The following is a 27986-nucleotide window of genomic DNA, read 5'->3' as shown; positions in this document are numbered from 1 at the left end:
TGAAAACTAACAGATGGCTCACTCTGTCACTATTTCAAAGAACCACAAACTCATTTTTTCAGTAGCATTCAGCAAGATGACTTTATATAAATACATGAGGAATTCACTGAGTTCATTCCTGTCATTAGTTTCACTTAGGAAAGCCCTAGAGCTGTCCACTCTGCCAAAGGGTGACACTTAAAATGAACCATCACACAGTTTCTCAAAACAATCCTTCATAATAACGTGGCACACATTTATTGAAACAGACATTGTGAGCCAACTTAACAAGATTTATTTATTTTTGTTGAACCTAATAAAAAAAAAACAAAGATGGGGATTAGCTCAGGCAACTGTGATATGGATCATATTAAATGAAAGTTGAATGTGACTTTAGATTTTGCTCTACAATGTCAGGTGAATATCATACATCATGAACCAAAATGGAGAAGAGGAAATGTAATGTTATGAGCTGTTTGCTTAATTTTTACATTACAAGTTCTTTTGCTTGAAGAATCTTTTATTTTTGCAGATGTATCCTTATTTGTACTGAACAGTCAGTGTCAGGTTTGATCCGCGTGTGTGTGGTTTTGACGTACTCACACCTGTCTGTGCTGAACCTAGAGAAAGGTCAGATTCTACATAAAAGATCTAATTTTATAGCTTTAGAAAGTAGTTGTGGTGAAGAGAGTCAAGCACAAAAAACAGATTATGAACTAAGGGGATTTTTGTGGTCAAGAAATGCTAGCCTAATAGTGCAGGTGTTCAGCAAAAGCTGTGCACATGCAAAAGCATGTGCTTTTCTCAGAATTGGCTTATGGAGTAACTGACATGTTCTGCCCAGAAACTACCATTAACCAATAATAAGCATACGACAAATGATGTCATTGAATAATGGGAGTCTCCAAGAGTCACCAAAGACTATAAAAAGGTAATAAAGGAAACTCTTTTTGGCAGGCTTTTTCTTTTTCTCTCTGTGATGAAATGTGTGTTTGATGTTAGATTCTTTTTGTAACTTTTGTATTTTTGCCTGAAGCAATAAATTAAGCATGTCTTAACTTTCTAAACTTCAGACCTTCTTTTTTGGTGAGTTCTTCATTTTCCCCATGATTAGGTCCATCCATCTGAAACGTAACTGGTGAGTTAATTTAAATTATGTCACCCCCCCCCCCCCCCCCCCCCCCCCCCGGTAAGCATCCTAAATGGAGTAGTCCAGAGTCACCGTTGGTCTAAAAATCTCTAGAACACACAGCCTATTGTCCAGATAACCAGAGATTTTTGGTACCGAGGTGGTTTAAAGTTAAAAGAAACTGGGGCAGTAGTTCATTAACCGTAATAAATTGTGGTTTTTGAGATGTACTGCTTGCTGCGTGTTTACACAACAGTTATTTCAAACCAAACCATTTCCTTCCTTAATCAGAAAAATATGCTGTCCAAATTTGACATTTATACATGTTCAGTTTCTCATGTGTAACTCTATAAACTCACATTATTACCATTCTGTGTAGTAGATTTGCGTGACTTCCAAATAATAATGTAATGGAAAGGATGGCAGGGACAGGGGGACGATATTTTAAAGACTAAACTCGGGTCAAAAAGGGAGGCATTTGTAAATATTTAATATTACTACACAAAGAAATGGAGCCAAATGATTGTGAAAGCCCCAACTTCTAACTTTCCACCTTTCTGAGACATCCAGCTGTGCAAAGTATAGCAACTCAAACACAAACTCTGGTCCCAACGATGGTAAGGACAGCTGAAAAAAAATTCTGTAAACGAAGTAAATATACGATGGTGAACTTTAACATCAAGGAGCCACACTACAGTAGATAGCTCACCTGAGTTTACAGTCAAAATTAATAAATCTACAGCTCCTGAATACACATATTTGGGCAGCTGCAAAACATAAATGTTCAATACAAATAGATTTTAAGGTAAATGTTATATATTTAGTTCCACTGTAGGGCTTTTACTTCAAATCAAATTCATAACGACTCAGAAAGAGACTTCAGTTCACGTCCAGGGGATTATTTGGGTCAAGAAGTTGACTTTTTTTGTGCCGGTTACCCACGGCAACAAATAAATCCAAACACCTCACAAGTTTTTCTCCATGTTACTGTCCAGCCAAACTCTCTGGGAGCTGGTGTTAATTTCCAAACCTGACAATAAATGGCTGACACACAAACATAAGTCACTAAAGACCAGAAAAGTTCTTACAAAACAAGTGACTCTCCCATCGCTCCAAGGCAAGGCTTTCTGAAGTGTGCAGTTTTTTCCATCTGTCCTATTAGAAGAAGGACTGTGAACTTTATTCCCACTGTGATGCCTCAGAGACTTTAACTATTGAACATAAACTGCTTCTCTATCTGGAACTGAGTTCACTGATTCGAGTCCACTGTTGTGAAGATCATGCCGAGTGGTTCACAGGATCTTCTATTTGCTCCTCCAACACTTTTGGTGCCACGCTTTCTACTTTTGGGCTTGTCTTTGACAGTGTACCGTAAATGGTCATGGCCTGGGAAGAGAAAAAACACAGGACAACACCTTAAACTAAAGATTAAAACTAAAATAAGTTCACCTTTAACACACAGTGAGTCAGAACAAGGCCAAGTGAGATAGCAAAAAATGTTAAAAAGTTTCAGAAGTCTGTTTCAGTCATCACAAATGTCAAGTTTGTGATGACAAACAAGGCTGATTGCTGGACAAAGTGACAAATTATAAAAGACACAAGACAAAAACAATGTTGACGACAAGAGAAAAAGGACATAAAAAGTGCAACATAAAAGTAATTGATCAGACACAAGATGGAAAAGGGTGTAAAATGAAAACACTGAAAGACACAAGACAAAAAGAGTGCAAAAAATGCAACAAACATAAAATAATACACAACAGAGGCAACCAGACAAAAACAATGTAAATGACACAAGACAAAATAAAGGATGGGGAAAAAAAATGCAAGATGAAAACAATTTCAAAAAAATACAGCAAAAAAGGTGCTGTAAGTCAAAAACAATGTAAAAGGCACAAAAAATACACAAAAATGTACCAGAATGATGCAACAACACGAACATGTCAAAGACAAGACAAAAAAGGATGTACAAGACACAAAAAAATGAAAAAGTGCACAACAGACGCAACAAGATAAAAACAATGTAAATGAAAAGAGACAAATACAACAAAAAAGACAAAATGAATGTAAAACACACAAGATGAAACAAATGTAAAACAATGTAAATGACACAAGACAAAATAAAGGATGTAAAAAAAAAAACACAAGATGAAAGCAATTTAGAAAATACAATGTAAAAGATGCCATAAGATAAAAACCAGAAAGGCACAAAAATATACAAAAATATAGCAGAATAATGCAACAATATGAACAAGTAAAAGACCAGACAAAAAAAGGATGTAAAAGGTACAAAAAGAGGAAATAATACACAACAGACGCAGAGACAAAAATGACAAGAGACAAACACAACATAAGACACAAGACAAAAATGAATGTAAAACCCACAAAATGAAACCAGTATAAAACACAAGGAAAAAAACATTGTAAAAGACACAATGTGAAAGATGCGACACGACAAAAACAACATAGGATGTAAAAAAACATCCCATAAAAATGTACATGAATGATGCAGCAATATGAAAATGTAAAAGTCACAATACAAAAAAAAAGACATTAAATATGTGAAAAAACAAAAACAAAAGAACACGAAAGATGCAACAACACAAAAACAATATTAAACTAAACCAGACAAAACTATATAAAAACAGATCAAAAACTTTCTCATTTTATTGCCCAGATGTGATTCTGTAGGTTTTTAATTTCTTTTTTCAGTCTATTTTAACAGTTGTGATGCTCTAATTAAACGTCCGTACCTGTGTGACCATCCCAGTAATGTCCCCAGTGTTCGTAGGCAGGAGGACAGTGTTGGACTCTTTGGCAAGTTTGGAAAATGCAGACACGTACTGTTCGGCCACACTCAGAGAGGCAGCTGCATTTCCATTCTGTGCAACAAGAAAAAAAAACCATACAAATCAAAACAGAACCCATCACGCCTGAGTCCAGATGGGCGTAATGTAAAAATAAAAAGTGCTGGTACCTGCTCAGTCAGAGCCGCGGACAGCATACGGATGGCTTCAGCTTTGGCCTCGGCTTTGGCTAAGACGGCTTGAGCTTCACCTGGAGGGAGCGCAGTAATCATAGTCATAACTCAGAGGTAAAATACATTTACAAAGTCGTACAAATAACAAGATCCTATAAATGTGAGTTAAAGCCGATACAGGCAAAAATATACGAGGCGCAGCCCTGAACAATGGCTGACCTGGGCCTCTTAATGCACCTACCGGCAGCTTTATTGATCTGCTCGGCCTTTTCACCCTCTGATGCCAGGATCTGGGCCTGTTTACGGCCCTCGGCCACGTTAATGGCTGCCTCCCTCGTCCCCTCAGACTCCAGCACTGTGGCTCTTTTCTTACGCTCGGCCTCCACCTACATGAAGAAATGAAGCTCAAGGTAAATTCATATGTTCTTCATATATCTGATCTTAAAACCCCGCTCATAAACATCATTTCCACTGTACACTTTAATGTCATTTATACACCTGTTCCTCATTGAAAAATTCCACTTTTACTTTGCATGTTAGTTTATTATTTCACCTTACTGTCTGATTGTCCAGTCTTTTTTTACCGATTCTATTTTTATACTTCTAATTTATTATGTATTGTCTGTTTGCTCTTGTGTTGTATTTTTTAATGTTGTATTCAATTTTTACTGTATGTCATGTTACTGCACTACAATTTCCCAGTTTTGGATCAATTTTGTTTGTTCTTTCTTTCCTCAAATATTTCATATAAAAAGAAAATTTTAAAAATTAATTTAAAAAATTCATAAAATAAATAAAATAAAAACAACATCTGAGATTCTGAAGGATTTAGAAAAACTGTTTCTTTAAGTGTAAACCTCAACAGTTCATCAACAAGGCCTCAAAATTAGATTGCAATGCGCTTATAGTGTAATGGTAAATTTACAGTTCTAATCGATTTGTTCATTTATGGTGATCTCAGCTAAACATGTCATACCTGCATCTGCATGGATTCTTTGACACGAGGTGGAACATGTATATCTTTAATCTCGTAGCGGAGGCAGCGGATTCCCCACTCGTCTGACGCCTGGTTGATGGAGTGAACAATGTTGGCATTGAGAGACTCCCTTTCCTGCAAAATAAAAACAACAGTGAATTAAAAAAAAAAAAGAGAGAGAGATTCATCTGGTCTTCATACAGGAACATAACACAATGTGAGATGAGGCAGCATTGTGTTACCCTGAACACTTTGTCCAGTGTGAGTTTGCCCAGTTCTGAACGCATGGTGGTCTGTGCCAGCTGTGTGACGGCATATTCTGGATCCTCGACTCCATAACTGGCCTAGAATCAGGAATCAGAATACTTTATTAATTCCAGGGAAAATTATTGTGTGTTACTGTCTCTCTATTAAACACAGTTAAACACAGAACAGTAAATGAATAAACCCAGCACAGCTAAGACACACATCTACAGGGTGGGGAAGCAAAATTTACAATATTTTGAGGCAGGGATTGAAAGACAGTGTATGACCAGTTAGTTTATTCAAAGTCATGAGAATTTATTTGCCACAAGAAAATTTACATAATAGAAAATGTTTTTATTCTATGTGTCCTCCTTCTTTCTCGATAACCGCCTTCACACGCTTCCTGACACTTGCGCAAGTGTTCCTCAAATATTGGGGTGACAACTTCTCCCATTCTTCTTTAATAGTATCTTCCAGACTTTCTCGTAATAGTTTTGCTCATAGTCATTCTCTTCTTTACATTATAAACAGTCTTTATGGACACTCCAACTATTTTTGAAATCTCCTTTGGTGTGACGAGTGCATTCAGCAAATCACACACTCTTTGACGTTTGCTTTCCTGATTACTCATATGGGCAAAAGTTTCTGAAAAGGTATGGATAATAGTGTTAGGATGATTATGACATCAATATATGTTTGGTTTCAAAACAATTGACGTAGTGCCTGCTGAGAAAAAACAACTAAATGTTCATTGTAAATTTTGCTTCCCCACCCTGTACATCACAATGATCAGAGCACAGCCGGTCTCACATTTACAGCCGCTTACCTTAAACGGGTCTAGAATCCTTAAATAAAGAACTCCATCGATTTGTAATGTTACGTTATCTGTGAACACAAGGGAATCAAGATAAACATGCAGAGATTTAGATGAATAAAATGATGAATAATGAGAAAATGAAAGTTAACTATGAGGCACTAACCTAGAGATACTGCAGACTGCTCTGGGACATCGATGACAATCTCTTTGAGACTCTGGACGTAGCGAATTCGGTCAAGTAGAGGTATAAGAAAGTTTAATCCCTACAAAGAAATGAAAAGGAATAAATATTAGAGATCACCAGCTTATTATCCAACAAAACAGACAAAATCTGTGAACTACTGTCATTAAATTAAATTAAATTAAATGTTACAGTTAGAAGTAGTAGTTTGACACCATCAGGTAAAACTAAATGAGTAAACATGTGACTTTTCAAAGCCTAAAAACTTGTACTTGACACATTTTTTATAAGAAATTTCTGTGGTCAAAAGAAAGAATCAGTTCATAGTATACATGCACTTGGTGCCAAAACTAAAAAAAATGACACTTGACTTTGAAAAGCACACTATATGATTTAGTAAATGTCCTCTTGGTTTCTGTCTCTTTGATTGACCATCTTTATAAAGTGTCCGTTACCGGCTCCAGAATCCGGTGAAAGCGACCCATCCTCTCCACCACCCAGGCTTCCTGCTGAGGCACAAACAGAACCACGGTGTTCATGGGAAGGCTGGAGGCCCATCGCTGCTGAGCTGGTGTGACCCACAACCTCGGCACGGGCCGCTGGGTTTGCTACGAACACACACACACACACACACACAACAAAGCCTTAATTTATGCACTGGGATCATTTGACAAGGCTGCGGATGCTTTGTTAAACCTGACAGAAATCCCTCAGTGTTTTGCTAAGTTGTTCACACACACAACTCATAGTAAAAACATTTTCAGCATATTCATATCATCTTTAAAATAAGGTTTACATTACACCATCTCCAGCTGAACAATGGAAGAACAAAGTATTACGTACTTCTTCTATTTTACCATTAGTTTTCATTCCACTGTATCAATTGAATTTTAGTAACATTATTTACAGGAATAAATAAAATTCAGAGTGATTAATCCACTTGCACTGATATGACTTTTTTTATGCCATCAGAACTGGTAGAAATTGATGCCAGTGATAACAGATTATATTAGGCTTCTAAACAAGAAAACGGAAAATAAATCATCGGATCAAAACAGATAAATCAGTAGTTTCTGTGATGTCTGTATTCTGTAAATGAGCAGTCATATTACATAGATATTACATCAGACATTACATTACATTACATTACAAAGAGCTTGTGTTTCATTAAAAGTAGTGGTGGTATTCCTACAGAAATCCCAATCATCAACACGCACAAAAGATACTATAGTTATACCATGAGAGAGCTACAACAGCCTAAAATAAAGTTATCTTTTTCTTACTGCTCAGGGTCACATATTAGCAAAAGGGGATACGGTTACCTTCTAATCTACTATTTCCTTAATTAATGTTACAAAGACAATGCAGTTCACACATTCACAATTGTTGGGCCTACTGTATATTTAAGTAAAGTTGAAATTTAGAACCAAAAAGTAGCTATATAGATCTTAGATTTTACATGATCTTGATAATTTAATACATGATAATCTTTAGATGAAAATTAAAAAACAAACAAACAAACAAAACTTAATGTGAAGTGAAAATAACTTCTGAATTATGCTCAAGTTATGATGGAATGAGCCAAATGCGTTTTTCTTTGCAATATTGATCTATTAAATCTAACTTTAGAGTAAAACTGAATGGAATTATAGCTTTAGCACTATAGCTTTGATTCATTGTTAAATGTATACTCATGTGAACATCTTCCTTTACTGCATTTAACATAAATTCTGATATTTCACCAATACTAAAAGAGACCATTTGGATTTTGATTAGATCTGTAGTGAAATATTCTGCTTTATATCATTTCAATAGCTCTGCTTAAAGTTAACATTACAGCCTCAGTGTCAAATATGTCCAACAAACGCGTTGAAAATGTTGTCCGTTTATAGTGGACAGACTCGAAACATTTCTGTAAATATTTGTTCGGTTTTAAAGCCACTGAATGACACACAGACACTCCTCCACCGGCAGCCGGAGGAGCTCCGGTCCACAGCCGGGTCTCTTACCCTCAACAGGGCCCCGCCGCTCCGACAAAGGGTTCGTAGCATCATGTAGCCTCAGTACTTAGAGAAGTATTAACATAAAGTCAGAGATACAGCTGTGTAAAGAGGTCTCTTCACACTAAATGCTCATTACTCGTGTGTGACCCCTGCTGATCAGGAAATGAAAGTTACATCATTGGTGCAACACTAAAAACGTCCGCCAGTGCAGGAAACTAGAAGAGGACGAATACAGTTCCGCCAGCAGATGATAAACACTGATAAACATTACTACTACTACTACTGATTGTAGAAGAAGAAGAAGAAGAAGAAGAAGAAGAAGAAGAAGAAGAAGAAGAAGAAGATCGTAATTCGAAAAAAAAAGGCCCACAACAAATTAACTGATTGATTCTGTTTTGTATTTATGTCAGTGTCAAAAAAATAAATAAATACAATTTAAAAAAAATAAATAAATAAATAAAAAATAAAAATCAGACGTCCCTACAAAATCATACACAGTCTTATGGTTCAGTCTGTCAGAATGGTATGTATTGGTTTTGTTTGCTTGTTTGTTTGTTTTAATTAAAACAAACAAACAAACAAAACCAAGAATTAATCAGTAAGTAAGAAAGTCATGTTATATTACAAATAAAGAAGAAAAACGATTTCTGGGATTCTAGGATTTCAATTCATATTTTCAAATGTTTCAGTGTTGCTTTGGGCTGGATGTTATTTCAATCTCAGTATTGTCATTTCTATTACCAGAGTATGAACAGACCTTGTATGAAAAAGGAATGAACAGTATAAATACCAAATCAGAAATCTGAAGTCAATATGTTCAAAACTGAATTCAGAATCTCTCTGCAACATTATTTTAAACATGTATTTTTAACATATATAATTGTACACATCTTTCATTGTTTTCATGTTTGCTCCTATTAAACAATTATTTTCCTGAATGTTGCTTTTGTACCAAATCCTGTTTCAAATCATGTCATTATTCAGTGTTTAGAAACCAGAATTTGCCATGAATTGCTCCTTTATCAACTTTTTCTTGAATGTGTGGCAGCCTGAATGGGGACAATTTATACCTGTTTACACATTCAATGACGCTGACAGAAAAACATGAAATATATTGTATTCTTTCTCCCTAAAATGAAATATGAAGGGGAAAAAACTTTTAATATCACTGCAGTCATATTCAATGCTGTCCCAACTATTTGATGTGTTAGGTTGTAAATATTAGTAATGATAAGTAATAATAATCTTGAGTAATAAAATGTAATATTGCATGTGACACTGAAATGCACAGTTTATGTTATATATTATTTCAATTATTATTACCATTTTATTTTCACTCGTTTTAGACTTGCTTTCTGTAATCAATGAGACTGATGGTTGATTTATGTGTTGCATTATAATGTAGTAAATCACATTTCAAATAAGAGCAAGTTAAATTAAAATTAGTAATGCTTCAGTTTTACATTTACATTTATATTATGCATTTGGTAGATGCTTTTTTCCAAAGCGACTTACAGGGGAAAACCAAAACTTAAAAAAAATAAATAAAAAATAAAATAAAATAAAATACAAGAATAGATTAAAGACATAAAGCAGCTGTACAATTAAAAACAGTGTCATACAGAAGATTAAAAAGCAAAATTATAGACTAAAAATACAAGAATAGATTAAGAAGACATAAAAACAGCTGTACAATTTAAAACAGTGAAATAAAAATACCGACTAAAACAACAGAATAACCATAATAATACATTTAAAATGGAATGTTTGAAAGTGCTAGGACAGGAGGTGATCTCTGAAGAGCTGGGTCTTCAGGAGCTTCTTGAAGACAGGCAGGGACGCCTCTGTTCTCATAGTGCTTGGTAGATGATTCCACCACCGTGGAACGACCCATGAAAAGAGCCTGGATTGTCTTGTGCAAGGTTTCCAGACCACCAGACAACATTCCCTAGATGAGCGGAGTGATCGTGGGGCAACATAAGCTTTTATCAGTGCACCTAAGTAGGTAGAAGCAGACCTACTAAGAATTTTGTAGGCTGCAATTAATGATTTGAATTTGACTTTTCTTTGCAATGTCTCAGTGAGTCCACAGAGAGGTGCTGTTGTCTGTTATTTAACACTAAAGCGCCTACAGTTTTGCATATAAATACACTACCCGAATTCAGCTATGTCCTGCTGACAATTACTTTGTTGTTAAGTGATGCTTCTTGGTCTTATTGATTTCTGAATGTGTTGCATACAGTTTCATCATAGAGTTATTAAGAACACATGCATCCACATGAACAGGTGGTCAGTATGAGTGCAATATATCATAACTTACTTATACAGGTAGCGGTGAAAGTCTACTAATGTAGAGTAAAACTGTTTAAAAACCCATAAAAATCATCAGACGATAACTAATCCCATTCTTACATAAAGTAATAAGAGTTAGGGGATGTGTGCGTCACCTGTTTCTTCCTCTAACCTGTCCTCGTTGATGATTGGTCTGATTTCTTGAGCCGTTCCGCCTTCCTCCCAGATGCTAGGTTTTCATTGGACGATCCTGCCGTCAGTGACAGGTGCACCTCGGGCCCGCCCCCTTGGCTCTCCTCCGTCTATGCCCTTAGGTCGTTCGTGTAGTTTGTCATCCGTGATGGGAGTTTTGATCATGGCGTGGCCGTGGCGGGGGGCTGCAGCTCTCTGCCCAAGCCCAGCATCTGTAAAACACTTTTAAACACCGACGGGAAGGTTTTAGAGTTTTTAAAAAGTACTTTGATAGACGTTGTAATGTCAGAGCTCAGAGTAAATCTCCGCTGAGAGCCTGCTTCGCCAACTGTGAAACTATAGGATTGTCGCTGGAAGTCCTTTGCCATGTCGTTACTCTGTGTTAGAGGTAGGTTTAATATTTTTTTTAAAGTACATTTTCTATGTTTACAGCCTCAATAAGTTTTTCTTTGACACGGAAAACTTGGCTTTAGTGTTTAATCTGATAATGTCAATGAAATCTGACTAAACAGGTTTTCTCACAGGCATGTTTCTTAAGTACCTATATGTAGCTAGCAAAGTTACATATGTCCTGAAAAGCCTCATTCCTGAAATGAAAGATAAAAAATCTCACATTCTGTTTTCCTCTCTGGGATATGACATTTAAAGCTAGTTGGTGCCACCCACGATAATACCAGCTGTTTTCGTGCAGCAAACACATTACTAACCTGTACTTATTGCTGTGTACTCCAAAGATGACAACAAATAGCATGAGCCTCATTTAGCTTTTATTCTGAAATATTAGCATCATAGACTGTCATAACAGAGACAAGAAGCTGCTATTTATTTATTTATTTATTTATTAAGTGTTGAGAGGTTCACTGTTTCTGAATAAATACTAAATGTGTAACCTCATGATAGACATTATATTAAAAAAAAGAATATGTGTTTCATTAAAAGTAGTGGTAGTATTCCTGCAGGCTCCAATACAAATCCCAAGGGTCAACAAGTACAGACTTAATTAAAGTGACGCCTTTTAGAAAGCTGCAACAGACTGAAGTATATCATTCTCAATAGTTGAAATACATTCAATAGACAAAAGGACATGTACAGTACATTTGTGTGTTAAAAGAAAGTTTACCTTGAAAGACCTATTACTGTTTTTGTGGTGACATTCACATCAGTTTTCCTCCGTGTTTGACCTTTCCCAAGTGATTTAACACCGTTTATTATCATATCATCTGATGCATATAGCATTTTTCTGTGAAAATCTTCGATATCCCTTACCTTACACATTATGTCGGTGTTCATAAAAACTCAAAACATAACATGTAACATAAAAAGAATAGAGAAAACTGAAGAAAAATGGTATTTTTCTGCAAAATATATCATAAACAAGCATGCACAACCACTGTCATTTGTTAAAGTGCATGTGTTTTATTATTAAATCAATGTTGCAGAAAATGACGGTTTCTGCATTAACTACCGAACCTCTGAACATCTAAATAAAACACATCTGGCACTGCTCTAAAGCCGAGAAACTGCATTGTACCCTAATTATTTTAATGTATTGATAGATTAGTTTTTCAAAAGTTAAACATTTTAGATCAGTAGATGCATCTGCTCTCTGGTGGCTGTTAAGGTCTTAGAGGGTTAAAGGCTATTGTAGTTAATTTGATCTCATTTGCTAACACATTCCATTTGTTACGATAATAAAATAATAATCCTGATGTTTGCAGCACCTATGAACTATTAGCAACAACAACAACCAATTCCGGTATCTCTGTCTGTTGTGAATAAACATGAAAAAATTACAGAGGACAAAAACCCTGCCCTTTTCACAGCAGCAAAGTACATTATGCAATATCTAATTTAGTGACAAGGCCAGCGCCCAGTGATTTTGCTCACAAGGGACCAAAAAAAAGGAGAGGCAGAGAGAGGGATGCTGAATTTTGTCATGTACGACAGTAAGCGTTCAGCACCACCTCTGACCTAAAATGCCCTTCCAGCCATAAACTAATCGTCAGCTGTCTGCATGGTGACTCTGTCAAATTGATCTTTCACAAGCCCAATGGTGGGTAAATATCAGTAAATAATTGGGTCTAAAAGTAAGCATCAAACTTTTCTTTTTCAGAGGAATTGGTGGATGGACCTGAAGGAAAGACAGACAATACATTTTACATCTCATTGCTGTGAAGCAGGAAGTGTGTTGTTTTATTCCTCCCTCCACCTCCCTGTCTTCTCTGAAACAAAATGTACTTTAAATCTGCTATGTGCTAATCATGTTAACGACGGAGACAGCAAATGGTTGAAATAAAAGAAAAATCAATTTGTCTAAGTGTACTCTCCCTAAGATAGTCTCAATAAGAAAACATTTATGGCAGGGAGAGAGGAAAATTAGGTTCAGCATGGTTGGACCTCTGTATTTTGAGCCATTGTAATTTAATGTCTGATTTTAGTTATATTTCATTCATACTGTGCCACATCTAAACACTGACTATCCCTATTTTTTTTTAGAATCATTTCTAAGTCTTATGCCTCATTAATTCTCTACACAATCAAGCAAGCACTGTCTGTCATGATTTTAAGTTACTTTATTGATTTGCAAATGTTTACAGACAGCAGGACTCCTTCCCATTGAAATAACACACACACACCTCATCTGAAACTATAACAATGTTTGGCTTAGCAATCTGTGTTTATTATCAGGTCTGTATTACATCAAAAAGGTGACTCTTAACTCAGGATGAACTTTATATCACTGTCACTGCCTCATGACAGATAAGGGACATAGCTCAGTCAAAGCATGTGTATACAAGTGCGGATGAAAATGATTTGGCAACACTAAACATTAAGGTACATATTCAATATTACCTGCTTATAGTGTCTTAGCATTAGCTTTTAATTAATGCTTTATTCTTTGTGCTAATTTTCTGCTATTACTGTGCTAGACAGTAGTTCATGAGTTATGATCTTGTGATATAATCACCTCATGATATTTGGCAGTACGGTGATGTAACGCTTAGCAATTCCACCTTGCATCTAGAAGGTTACAGGTCTGATTCTCTGTTGGACCGGAGCCTTTCTATGATGATATTTTGAGTTTACCTGTTATCTTTGCGCCATGCAGGTTTGTGCTGATGAAGATCGGGAGTTGGTCCCTTAGATATTGTTTGTGTATTAGGATGGGTAAAATGTGCAGACTGAATTTCCCTATGGACATAATGAAGTGAGTTAACCTTAGTTTTGTACCAATAACTAGTAATTAGGTTATTGAGGGAAAAGTATTAGTTTTAAGGCCAGCAATTATAGAATATGATCATGCAGAAGAAGGCATATAAGTGTTTTATTGTGACAAGAAAAGACTAAATATGTTGCTAATATGTATGCGAATAGGCTACTGGCCAATCATGAATATGTGTACCTTAATATTTGTTTCAAATGACAAAAGTGAACGTCACGTGATAAAGATGTCATTGTGTAAAAGGGCAAAGGTCACAAAGTCCATTCTCATTTGCCTCAGAATATTCAACCCTATGGCCCTGCTAATCAAGAGTATTTTACTAAATGGTACTGTTCAGTATTGCATTGTCAGCATCCATTTATTGATTACTGTGATGTCACGCGAAAGCTGGTGGGAGTGGGACAGCCCACAGATAACAGACAAAAGCATGGTTGTTTGACTAGCTGATGTTCCTCACCACCCTGACAGTGCAGCCTGACCATGTTGCTTATTTATTGCTAGTGGAGATGCTTTATCTCCATGGCGATGTCTTTACACAACAGATAAGTGGTTGTCACTTACAACTGGACATGTGAGGGGGACTCACCCAGACTCATGCTGTGGATCAGCACAGGGTTGAGTGGACGCATGGCTCACATGGACCCCATGATTTTGGTCTCAGATGTACCATTACTTCACTTACATAATGGAGAATAAGAATATGAGCCTAATGCTTTGTTAGAGAGTTGGAGTTGGTTTTGAACAAATAAATAAAAAAAATATTGTACATAATTTATATTCATTTGTAATCAGCAGCAATTTACATAGCTCACAAATTCAGAACATTTTGGGATATTTATTTGATATGAACAGAGTTATTAAATTCAAGCAGATATAAATAAAGTCACATTTTAGTGGAAAAATTTGTTTTCACACTCAATATGTTATTGAAAAATATGATATATATTAATATGCATCTATATGTGATGGGTGTAAAATGTAAAAAACAACAAAAAAAAAAACCCCACAATTCAGACTCACTTTTGAACTAATTTTTTCTATGTAATTAGTGCTAAGCAACTCATATAGTTGAAATTGGACGTATGTATCCTCTTGTTTCTGAATACACACCATGACATTTCATTCTGCTAAAGATTCATTTGTCTGCCTAGAGCTTGGTGTTTTTTTTTGTTTTTTTTGTCAGATAAATGCAATTTTATGAGCTGTAATCAAATATATTTGGCTGGTCAACTTTGTCAGTTTTATGTGCCATTGACTGATGAGATAAAAAGTTAGTTTTGGACTCTTTTGCCCTTAAAAGGCTTTAGATCTCATCTAAATTACATTTTCCTAATTTGGAAAAGACAGTGTTACTCCTGTGGAAATCCTTTTTTTTTTCTGTATGTACGCTCTCACTATATAAGACTAGGAAATAGTAACAGTAGATTGAAGCAGACTTGTCTCCCAGAAAATATGCTCAAATGCAATCAAATTGCAAATGGAAATGCATTTCTAATGAATGTTGTGCCACCTACATTACATTTTTTTTCACTGTAATAGTTAAATGTATGTAATCACAAATAGGTAAAGAAAAAGCTGAAAAGAAAAAGAACATAAATCTGAACGTAAATGTAAATACACACAGCTTTGTTCTACCAAAAGATATTTGCTCATTTTTCTTTTTTTTTAATATTACTTTTATGTATTAAATTTTCTTACCTTGTCATACAGTAGGCTATATCTCTAATTTGCACATATCTCTATCGCACACTATATATAGTATATATAATAGGTGCTAGTGTTTTTATATATGGTTTAGAACTGACTTTTACTATGTGTTTTATGTACATTTTTAGTAGGGATGTATGGCTGAAATTTCTATTTTCTGTAACTTCTGCTGCTGCTGTCAGCAAAAGAGGTTTTTAATCTCTTCCAGCCTTTTTCCTGGTTACATAAAGGTCAATACATTTGTGTTTTGACCTATTGCTCTTTCATTATCTGTCAGTATTTTTGTCCAGTACTTTATTGACTTTGAAATGGACAGCCATTGTGTACCAAATGCATTGTGTTGAAGGAAACAGCTGAACTGTACTGAGCGACAAGAGGAGTTGACAGAGTGTCCTTCACTGGAAACTGATTCACTCCCTGACAGAAGCTTTTGTTTTGACTATTATTGGTCTAAAGAGAGCGTTGTGGTCTCCTGCGATGGCGGTCCGGGTTGATGACTGTGGGTGGTCAGCATCAGGGTTCAATTGCCATCCATCGATCTAGTGCCAGTGCTTGAGAGAGGCAAACTGACAGGCAGCAAGCAACTTCAACTCAACAACTCACTGGTGGGTGTTATTGAAGTATGAGGAGGCAAAGCATGACACTTACAGTTAGCAATTAAAAACGACAGAAGGTCTGCAGCTAATGGGTGATTTCATTAGCAGTTAGCAGCAGTCTAAACCAGCGAATCCCAAAAAGCTCATTAGATGTTACGGGTGAAGTAGCACACTGATATCTTGGCTTTATTGCTGACTGAACAGTGCAAACAGCGGATGTTGAGCTTGTTCCATGCACCATCGCGCCTTTTGTATGCTGAATATTCTATTGACATATGGTCAGATTAGTTTTTCTTCACGTCATGTAGCAGGTCTCTGTCTAGTTATTTGAGTGCTCAAGTACGGAAACAAAAACACTGAGTCACACTAGTTATCAGAGTCGCTTTGTAGACATGATCTCCGCTAAAACTACCATGTGTGAACAGATACTAAATATTTCTAAAATGTAGTTCTAAAACAGGCAGAAGTGGAGGCAGAGAGGCCGAATGTAACGAGTGGCAGAGTTGTGGAATTATGAGGGAAGAGGCAGAGACAGGGAGAGCGCTTAGAGATTGAGGAGTAATCCCCTGGCCATCTGTTGCTCCCTCCCTCTCGCCCTCTGGCTCCAGCTGATCAGATCCAACAGCCAGTATAAAACGGAAGTACACCCACAGCAGTGTCACTTCCTGTCCATACCTTTCCTGCTGACTGAGTTTCCAGAAGCCTGTCCTTTTCTTTGGATTTCACTTTTTTGCTAAATTCTGTATAACAGGCTCAAACTGGATTATACACTTTAGTTGGACTTGAATAATGTATAATAAATAGATACACCGATTATTTCATTTATTCTGTCAGGTAGCCTTAGTTTTTTTGTGTTTAAAAAAATCATAAGTAATGTTAAATTTATTTTAAGTATTAGTTTATTTTATATTTTGTTAGTTTTATAGGGAATGCCTCTATTTTTATAGGCTGATAAAGTAGGATGCAAGAATACATGATATCAAATAAGCTTTACAAAACCATTTAGTGGGTTTACATGGTATTTAAAAAAATGAATGACTGCTTTAGTCCAACTGAAACTGGACTTTCTATTGAAATTGAAGTTTTGCTAGTAAAGACTAAACCACCTAGATCATGTGAGTGAAAGTTGATCTACTCCTGCATATATACAAACCAGTCAGATTGGAAAAGGGATGAGGTGTTCTGCACGTGCTAGAGCTTTGCCTGGAAGTCAAGCATCCATCTCATCTGCACAAAAAGTAATATGTATGCATGTAAACACACTGACTGTTTTTTGAATGATTCCATATTTTGTAAACCATTATGTTCTTGTAACATCACAAAGCTTAGTAATTAGCTAAACTTAAAATGGCCTGCTTTAATAAGTTGTTTAAAATTAATAATAATAATAAATACCAACTTTCAGTGCATACGATAACACTAATATGCAGTGATTGTGGAAAAGGTTCCCCTTAGAGGTGTCAAATTATTGGTAAACCTAAGGAAAAACTCAGATGAGATTGTTGAAACTCCTAAAATGTGTTCAAAAAAATGCCTGAAACATGATTAAAACCTTAGAGAATAATCGTGAAACAACATCTTTGAGAAAGAACGTGGTTGGAAAAATTTCTTAAACAGTCATTCTTGAAGATCACTGAAATAAAATCAACATTAGAACTTGGAGTTTTGTTTAATATAAAGTAAATAAATAAATAAAATAGTAAGAGCATTTCCACATACACTATGAAGAGTAGACAAGGGATTGGGAATAAACAGCTGTGTAGTCTTAAGAAAACCACTTATCAGTGAGGCTAATCAGAAAAAAAAGTCTAGAGAGCACAAAGGTTAGACTATGACACAATGGAAAAAGGTTGTGGTGTGATGATGTCATCTTGGAATACACCTGTGCCATCAAGGAACAAAAAATCCAATAATAGAAAATTCTGGTCATTCAGTATATTCAGGTAGTCGACCTCATTTTATGAACTTATGCTGCTGAACCTAGACCTAACCAACTGACTCCTACCCAGATCATAACACTGTAAGCACTAGGCATGATGGGTAATCACTTCATACACATGTTCTCTCACCCTGATGCACCCACTACTCTGGAACAGGGTCAATCTGAACACATCAGACCACACGACCTTTTCCATTGAAACAGAATCCCATTTTTCTGCTTTTTTAAAAAAAATAAATTAATGGTTGTTTAAACTTTAATGACTAATAATCTGCTCACTGCATTAATTACTGTTAAATAACTTGTTGTAGCTGAAACATATTAGTCACTACAGCAGTTATCCAATCAAATGTTCTTACTTATTTAATCCACTGCAACCAAAACATTTTGCTGCTTCCAAGGAGTAGGAGGACCTTTCAGAGGAAAGTGGTCACCACTGTGGAAAAAAGATTTATAAGTCAAGTAAGCAACTGGTAAACAGAGAGCCATGCAGCCTCTGAAGCCACGGAGGGCCCAGGACAGAACATGATAAGCATCAGTTTCCACTATAATTGCCCCCAGGTTTATTGTCCTCCATTCCGTGTACAACAGCGCTCCAACAACATCATGTAAATTAGGCCACTGTGCCAGCTCATTGGTCCCAGTGACAAAGGGTCAGGCTTGTATAAATAAAGCCTGAGTGGAAAGTGAATTTCAGAAAATCACAATCTGCTTGTCTGCTTACATTTCCACTGCCGCCCTTCCTTTTCACACTGATGTGTACAGGACAGGAAAACCATTCAGTACTTCATTATGATTAAAAAAAAAAAAAAAAACAGTCTTCCTTTGTTATCTGAAAAGGCAGCTGTTTTTTTTCTGTCTCTACTGTTCATGTCATGTCAATGTTTGTGACTAAACTTCCAACATCTGAAGCATTCAAACTTAAAGGTCTTGTATAGTATTGATATCTCAAACACTTAGCAGCAGGGTGAAGTGAAAACACTTAGAGGACTATCAAAACCACCAACATATCAACATTATTAATCCACAGACTGTACAACTCATTGAATAAAGTATAAAGCTCATTGTTTACACACATCTGTATTATGGTATCATCAAGTTTTCTTCTACAAACTAAAACTCACAGCTGGTTATTTAGACAGTTGGTCAAACTAACACTGTCTTATAATCTTCATGTGCTGCATCAGCTGATAGTTTACATTATAGCTACATTAGCTTAGCTCTGTTTTTAAACAGAAAACAGCCACAGTAAAACCATAAATCGCCTTCGTTTTCTGTAAGGTTAGTGTTGTCAGTAGCTGCACTCAAGATCTGTTTGGAATCATCCAAACAAGATTAGAACTGTCACCGTTTAGTCTGAACCATGGTTCAACAAACAGCAATAACTTTATACCTTCATTAGCCTCAGAATCAAACTCACCTGTGTAGAAGAAATGCTGTCATTTCAGCACCGAATTCCATTCTTTAGAGGTGCATCTAGTGGTGAAAATAATAACAGTGATTCTAGCTTTAGTCACTTTGTCACTTTCTTTGATTCTAGAAGTTGTTTCTTTGTGGTTCTCATTGCATCTGGTCACTTTCTGGTACTTTGGTCTAAGGTTAACTTTTGTCATCATGGGAGACTGGCAGAGTGACTCACTACTCCCTCTAGTGGTCACATAAATCCATTGGCTCGTTGGTGGAAATAAATTCACTTCATATCTCTATGATCTAATACATTGGCATCTTTAACAGAACTTCAGTGGTCTTTATTCTTTACACTCAAAAGATTTTTTTTTTTTTTTCATATTTTAAAGTGAAAATACTACATATAGCCTCCTTAAATATGCACTATTAAACATGAAGTAATGCTGTTACTTATGTAATATAAACTGCTTCATGACTTTGCTGATACTACAACTAGATAAACATGAATGAGGTTTCAGACATGGAGAAAAAATGTTGTCATCAGTCAGTTTTTTTTAATGTGCACAGAAGAGAGAGGAGACGGATAATGTTATGTGAAAATATGAACGTATAATTTGTGCCTCCATCATCCTGTCCTGTCCATCTGCCATCGCAGGCTGCAGAGGTTTAGTAGGTTATATGCCTGAACACATAACACTGCCACAGCAATCACAATTAATCCCTTCCAAAGCACTTCACAATCCCATAACCATTATTGTATAGATGGATCAAAGAGCTAAAGACAGGAGCTCTAAAAATAAACCAGAGTACAAAAACAAGCATTTTGGTAGTGTATGGTTTTCAGAAAAAGTTGGTGCAAGTAAAATCATTCTCCTTTTATTGATTGAATTTTTGTCATTCTAATACCCATCTGTCAGCTGACTAATACCCTCGCCAACTTTTCACCATTGTTCTCTGTTCACCAGCTGTTGTGCTTTGTGATACAGCTGTCTAAGCTTATTGTGCCGTATAGTACTAAAGTTGGTATAATGCAATCAGATAAAAGGTTTTTGTCAACACTAGTGGGTGTTTGTTGCTACTCTTTAGTTTTGGTTTACTTTCCTACTCCTACTCTCTTTTTTTATGTAATTGTCAGAGGATTTGCTGGTCTCCAGTATTTTCCTTAAGTTTTCCTTTGTGATTTGACACCTTTTTGGGCCACAGTTATGAAATCAGTGCACGAAATCTGGAAAAGTTAGAGCAGATGTAAAAAATAAACAGAATACTCTCCACAATATTTTTAATTTCACAGAGAATTTGGTTGAGGTGATGCTCAGAATGACTCAGATGCAGCCCCAAAAATCCTAGAAAAAAACTCTGAAATGCTGCAATAAGGTTCCTGCTTTAGTGGATTTTTAGCTGGTTGCACTACTGTAAGAAATGATCACCAGACATGAGATTAAGTGAAGATAAGGATGAATGTTTCAGTGATTATTATAATTGAATGTAAGGCTATTTAAATGACCTCTTTTAACTTAACCAGGCAGAAAGACACTTGTGATTTGTCTTTTTTCTTTTTTTCTCATTTGACCTAAACCTGCTCACGACAAACCACTCATCATACACTATACTCTTGATCCCAACAGTATTTTGAGGCTATATATGTGATTATGTGACATGTCATGAAACCCATTTCTGTCAGTGACTTTACTTCGATAACATATTATCCTGTCCATCAGACCCAGATGTGTTTATTTCAGAGATTTTTTTTCTTGCTTTTTCCTCAATTTTAAAAGCATGTTCAAAAAACTTAAAGATCTTTTTTACCCCTGTCTATCAACTTACAACAAAGTCCACACAATTTAAGTGATGCTGTTTCATTTATACTGAGTTGAAACTGCTTTAAAACTTGCCTAATGATGATGTTCTTTTGTTTTACAGTGAAAAAAGCCAAACTCCAAGGAGCTCCAGGTGAGTACACATGTTTTAATTTTCACACATTCAGCATTTACAGGGTGGGGAAGCAACATTTACAATATTTTGAGGCAGGGGTTGAAAGACAGTGTATGACCAATTAGTTTATTGAAAGTCATGAGAATTTATTTGCCACAAGAAAATTTACATCATAGAAAATGTTTTTATTCTATGTGTCCTCCTTTCTCAATAACTGCCTTCACACGCTTCCTGACACTTGCGCAAGTGTTCCTCAAATATTCGGGTGACAACTTCTCCCATTCTGCTTTAATAGTATCTTCCAGACTTTCTCGTAATAGTTTTGCTCATAGTCATTCTCTTCTTTACATTATAAACAGTCTTTATGGACACTCCAACTATTTTTGAAATCTCCTTTGGTGTGACGAGTGCATTCAGCAAATCACACACTCTTTGACGTTTGCTTTCCTGATTACTCATATGGGCAAAAGTTTCTGAAAAGGTATGGATAATAGTGTTAGGTATGATTATGACATCAATATATGTTTGGTTTCAAAACAATTGATGTAGTGCCTGCTGAGTAAAAACAACTAAATGTTCATTGTAAATTTTGCTTCCCCACCCTGTACATCTGTCACTCTTACAGTCAAATGTGAAAATCTGACACAACATCATGAAGCCACAGTTCAGATTTTCAGTTTTGTATCACTTAAATAGATGTCTTTTACTTTCCGGGGCTTTTACTTCAACTTTAGATAAGATTTCTTACCAAATTGCCAACAGTGAACCCACTTCAAACATACACACCCAGACTTTAACCCAGTTTACCGAAGACTTATAGTACTTATTGTCTCAAGTAGGTTAATAAGCCCATTTCTGGCAAGTCACTGAATGCTAAACAGTTGACGTTTTGTTATGTAATACTGTGTCCTTCTACGCTTGGACTGCTCACAGGTGAGTTTAGATCGCTGACTGCTAAGTCCAAATCCCAATGGTCTCCACCTAAGAAAATCCCTCTGGTGTTGACTCACGCCCACCCATAAGCCCTGTGACGTTTCTGGCAGCCAACATCGTTGACAGAAAGTCACCGCGGCTTTGGATCTGCCAGTGACAGTTTACTTTCGTTCTCATTCCCCACACTACCTTGGTTTCATTGAGGATATTCGGTAAAGTTTGATACCCAGTAACTATTTGTCAGACTGTTGTTTCTAGTCAGTCCATTTGTATTGTGCATTGTTACAGCAATAGAGGGTCTGTGATGTTGAGTTTAATTGTAAGCTTTTACTATGTCTGTCTGCGACGCCGTCCCTCTCATGGGCGACTCACCGCATGTGACACCTGTCCCAGAGCAAACATCAGGGATAATACGGTTAAGCCTGTCGCCTCCTTAAGGCAGAGTGTAAACATCAGTCACTTTTTTTGCCACAGGGTGACTAAGGATTTGTTGAGGTCAGGTCACGCCCTGTGAGATTCTGCTCATTCTCTAAATGACAGTAAATATCTTTTTATTTTTGGATGCTACAGCAGAGATGAGTGAAAAGACCGTCATTTGGATGAGAAGTTAAAAGACCTAGTTTTGTTACCCTCTGATGTATGAGTAGAGTCATAAATTGTGTTTATATCTAACAAAGTCGAGGCTTCACTTTGTTATCAAAATGCTCAAATTATGAAAATAGAAAAGCACAGATATAGCGCATATATGGTATAAGCAAATAAGATGTCATTTCACTGATCAACAGTGGCTGATGTTAACTGTTGTTTTTTTTATTAAAGGTTGTTTCATAAATTTGTAATTTAAATTGTCCTCATCCAAAGATGGAGTGATGAGAGCCTGGAAGACCAAAACAGTTCAGTTTTTTATAATGAAGAGGGTCAAAAAGAAGAATAAATAATACTGAAAACTGACCAAACATAAAGAAAATAGAACCAGAATTGGCATCAGCTGATTATTTTAAGTATTGGAGCATCTCTATAAAACAATGTTTATTTAAGCCATTTCCAAAAGACAAAATCATAGATTAGAAATGTAATAAAGATTAGTTTTTCAACTGCATTTACAATCACCATTCCTGCAGTTCGGCAGTATTCATTTATTTATTTTTAAATTGTTAACATGAGCAACAGTTAGTGAAAGACACCTTGGTTTCATATAGAAAATGTCTGTGAACATGATTAAAAATGACAAACAATGTAATTATTTATACGTAAGCCAAACTGCAGTTTTTTTGTAATCAAAACAAATTTATTTTGTGGGAATCAAAATCACAAAATTCTAAATCTAGCTCAACCTTCTCCTGCCTATTGAGAACAGACTAAAACAAACAAAGAGAAAAATTAGGTTTTGTTGGAACAAACTCAACATGAAATGGACTGCATTACATTTTTTAATAATAATGGATTGGATTTCATATAGCACTTTTCTAGACACCCAAAGTGCTTTACATTATTGATCCATTATTCATTCGCTCTCACATTCTCCCTCTGGTGGTGGTAAACTACATTTGTAGCCACAGTTGCCCTGGGGCAGACTGACAGAAGCGTGGCTGCCAATTTGCGCCTACAGCCCATCCGACCACCACCAAACATTCATACGCATTCATACACCAGTGTGAGTGGCACTGGAGGCAAGGAGGGTGAAGTGTCTTCCCCAAGGACACAACGGACTGACTAGGATAGAGCGGGATTCAAACCGCCAACCCTTCGGTTATTGGACTACCACCCCTACCACCTGAGCCATGGCCGCCCCCATTTTAAGATTGCAGTTGAGATGCATAGGAACACCATTTGTGTGAAACTGTTGCCCTGGGCACAAATGTAGAACCCTAATTCCAGAAAAGTTGGTAATCCATGTAAAATGCAACAGAATACAATGATTGCAAATCTTTATTCACAATAGAACATAAAAATATCAAAAGTTAAAAATAAGAAAACTCATTTTAAGAACAAAAATACAGTATATTATGAATTTGATGGTATTTGATATGATCTACATTTTACTGAGTAAATATCTGTATATCAGATTAAGAAATGATTGTATTATGTTTCTATTAGGGATGTAAACAATTAATCGAATTGTCGATAAGAATTTGCTCGATTAAATTATTAATTGTCGGTTAATTGCCCTTGTCCACCTGTTCACACCTGTCCGAAGGCTGCTGGTTTGTCCGCGCTGCGACATTGCGGCTGGGATAGCGGGTCATCGAACCGGATCATGGTGTTGATGAGTTAGAATGGCTTTAGGGATATGGTGGAGCCAAACACAGACTGGCCCGTCTGTGTGTGGTACACCCCAGACTAAATACATGCACAAATGCAGGGTCAGTATTGGATCAGACTGTTTTCCCTGGAGATTGGTGTAGTCCATGGTCAGTAAGACAGAAGTTGAAAACATCCTCCAGGCTCCTGATCTGGGATACAGGTATGTCAAGCATTTGTGAAGCTTCAGGAGGTGGGGAAAAGATAAATGAGCGAAAAGTTTCACTTTCACTTCTGCGGGGGCACGGACTGCACCGCCCCATTCCCCTAAAGCGGGGGTGTCAAACTCATTTTAGTTCAGGGGCCACATTCAGCCCAATATGATCTCAAGCGGGCCGAACCAGTAAAATAATAACTGTGAAAAAACTAAAATTAAATTATGATAATGTTTACATCTACAAAAATCTGAATAACATGATCAACTGGAAACATCTTGGGAAAAACAAGTGGAATTTTAACAATATTATGCCTCAGATTATTAGTTTATCATTTACACGTGTGCATTACAACTTACATTACAATTAAAGATGCTCAAAACATTTAATAACAGGCAGAATATTGGTAAAATTGCATTTACTTATCGTAAGACATTTCAAGTTATTCACATTTTTTGTAAAAGAATAATTTGTTAATATGAACATTTTCATGTAATTTTACTTTTTTACACTAAAACAAAGAGAAAATTGGCTGTTTTCATTATGTATAGGTTTAATATGATAGTATTTTACTGGTCTGACCCACTTGAGATCTAATTGGTCTGTATTTGGAATCTGAATTAAAATCATTTTGACGTCCTTGATTGTTAATTTCTTCAGTGTAATTTTTGCATTTCACAAATTATTACTACGGGCCGGATTGGACCCTTTGGCGGGCTGGATTTGGCCCCCGGGCCACATGTTTGCCACCTGTGTCCTATAGTATTATAAGTAGGACGGAAAGTGACGCACGCACGTATCCACCGGCCGAATTGCGTGCATGCGCCGAGTAACCCCCCCCCCCAACCCCACCGATGAAACGCACACGTGTGCACCCACCCACCGACGAAATGCATGTGCATGCACCCCCCACTATAAACCGCCACATCAACAGATGAATTCCACAGGAAACACTGACTGTATCCAATGGTTCAATAAATCAATCATTAAGGAATATGACATGCTTTTTTCATGAAGCATATAAACAATATTTAGCTTTTATTCATAGACCGTATTGAAGGAGAAATTCAGGTTATCAGGAAAATCGCTGCTGATCAATTAATCGTTAATTGATCGATAAGGTCAACCAACTAATGATTAATGGATTAATTGATAATTTGCATCTCTAGTTTCTATTGACCTTTTTCACTAAGTGCCAACTTTTTTTGTAATAGGGGCTGTAGTGTCATAAGTCACTATGTCAAATGCACTTTAGTCAGGCATTAGTATATTGTATTTACTGTGTGTGCTTTATGATCACTACTGATTGCAGTTCATGTCTGTGGGTGATGTATGACTGCTGAAAGAAATCATTATCTTTTACAAAATCCCATCAGAGCTGCATATTGTGCCGTTCCAGTCAATACCAAAGTTCTTTTAACTTCTAGAAAGGACAACTTGAGATTAGATTTTTGTATTTTCCACTAATTTGTTGCAGTCTTACCATTCCACTAACCGGACTTTCCATTTTTTCCTTTGTGATTTCTGTAAGGAAGAGGCTCAGCTAGGAAGTGGTCATTTGTCTGTTTGTTCAGGTTTAAGATATTAATTCATGTCATGGTTATTTATTTTTCTTCCTTCCCGGTGATTGCTCTCAGTAGCACTCTGTAGGAAGATATGGGGTTCGTTGGAAGAACAGTGAAAGTTTACATAAGGCTGGTCTGTGATATGTTTGCGTTGTGCTCTCACCACACCTTCAGTGCACTTTGAAGGCCTTACGTCATGTTGTTTCTGGAGAATATGGCCAGAGGTTAAGGTGACCTTGTACGGGCTAACGGCCAGCTGTCATACTTTCCACCAAATTCTACAGGAAACTATTAGATAAAGCTTGTTGGGTTTGTGCTGTTTCACTCTCTACATGTATCCCTGTTTGCAATTTATCTGTCTGGATTTGTCAGTCTTATGCAGCTAAGAACAAATTCTAAAGGCTAATCTTGTATGCCTATCCATGTCACATGTTATATTTAGTGCAGAACTCTCTGTACATGAGGAAACTTTTCAGTAAGCGGTCCCAGAAATGGTAGAATAAAAAGCCCTCTGGTAGGTTTGTGTCTCTTGTTCCATGCAACTTTGATGAGTAGGTTGAATTGTAAATGTCAGCCTTCTGACTGACTGCATTTTCCTTACGAATTTATTGAAAAAAAACAAACTCATCAACAATCAATAATGGATGGAGATACTTACCTGTGTGTGTGGGTGCTGCACAGGCAGGGGCAGAGAGACTCAACTAGCAGGATCCTTCATTTCACAGTTGACCTCTGATGGTTTGGTTTTAGTTGACGATAACTCTCTTACATCTGAGCAGACCGGTTTTCTACTGCAGATTCTGCAAATCTGGAACTATTGACAGTGTTTAGTTGATTCAGGCATTCAGGATTCAGTCCAAATTAAGCCAGTAGAGAAGCTTAACTCCTTCGTGCTGACGGGTTGGGTTGAATCGATATCGATAATGATGATGATAAATTTCTTAGCATTATTTCTTATTTAAAGCAGACTTTTGGTGCAGATATAAAGATCAAATTTAGTGAAGCAGCTGTTTTAACTGACTGTATAAGGAAAAAAACTCTAAAAATGTTATTGCTGATATTTATTGGTATATTAGTTTAAATTGCAATAATTGTCATGAAAGTTTCATGACTCAACCCCATCTGGAAATATTGATGATGTTTACTTTCTATGATTCGGTGAGGATTGTGCCAATTCGCCCACTAAGGCAGGATGACCTCATTATGTTGACTATGACTGTACGGAGCAATCAGCCATAATAGTTGGTTCAGTACACGACATGAACAGTCAATTAAAACAAATCAGCTCATTTAATGCCGTCATTTAGTGTTATCTTTTTAGCCAAATACACCTCTAGAGTTTTCCTTGAGCAAATGATTTCTGATATTAACTGACAACAATTATGTGATGATTGCTTTATAATGTCATGGAAATTATAGTGTGTGTTTGTGTA

General features: G+C 36.4%; 2 protein-coding genes across 19 annotated transcripts in view; one reads left to right on the top strand and one right to left on the bottom strand.

Annotated features, from left to right (window-relative positions):
• Positions 1-1496: 1496 nt before the first annotated feature.
• On the bottom strand, positions 1497-8490 carry stoml2 (stomatin (EPB72)-like 2). Its single transcript, XM_030150620.1, has 10 exons — positions 8318-8490; positions 6764-6916; positions 6291-6390; positions 6137-6195; positions 5307-5408; positions 5065-5199; positions 4330-4474; positions 4086-4165; positions 3862-3990; positions 1497-2494 (listed from the first exon to the last, which is right to left on the bottom strand). The coding sequence occupies exons 1-10, from the start codon at positions 8360-8362 to the stop codon at positions 2387-2389; spliced, it is 1056 nt and encodes a 351-aa protein (XP_030006480.1). The 5' UTR covers positions 8363-8490; the 3' UTR covers positions 1497-2386.
• A 2415-nt stretch (positions 8491-10905) lies between these two features.
• The window catches only part of LOC115429835 (protein unc-13 homolog B-like), a 95700-nt gene continuing 78619 nt past the window's right edge, over positions 10906-27986 (top strand). For 13 of the 18 annotated variants that reach the window (XM_030149601.1, XM_030149602.1, XM_030149584.1 and 10 more), the window contains exons 1-2: positions 10909-11183; positions 21588-21617. In XM_030149601.1, the coding sequence (XP_030005461.1) occupies positions 11162-11183; positions 21588-21617 (52 nt within the window). In that variant the 5' untranslated portion in view covers positions 10909-11161. Of the gene's footprint in view, positions 11184-21587; positions 21618-27986 lie in introns of all 18 variants that reach the window. The other 5 variants (XM_030149598.1, XM_030149597.1, XM_030149600.1 and 2 more) reach the window with 3 other exon arrangements.

This window comes from Sphaeramia orbicularis, chromosome 12, assembly GCF_902148855.1.
Source record: "Sphaeramia orbicularis chromosome 12, fSphaOr1.1, whole genome shotgun sequence".
Taxonomy (NCBI): domain Eukaryota; kingdom Metazoa; phylum Chordata; class Actinopteri; order Kurtiformes; family Apogonidae; genus Sphaeramia; species Sphaeramia orbicularis.
The sequence above is the reverse complement of the archived record's forward strand: the minus strand, read 5'-3'. Positions and strand labels throughout refer to the sequence as shown.

Excerpts from the sequence above, each read along its gene's own strand:
- stoml2 (XM_030150620.1), bottom strand. The coding sequence starts at position 8,362 with ATGATGCTACGAACCCTTTGTCGGAGCGGCGGGGCCCTGTTGAGG. Across the intron at positions 6,917-8,317 it reads GCGGCGGGGCCCTGTTGAGG|CAAACCCAGCGGCCCGTGCC; the intron begins GTAAGAGACCCG and ends GTGTGTTCGTAG. Across the intron at positions 2,495-3,861 it reads TTACTGGGATGGTCACACAG|GCCATGACCATTTACGGTAC; the intron begins GTACGGACGTTT and ends TTCTCTTCCCAG.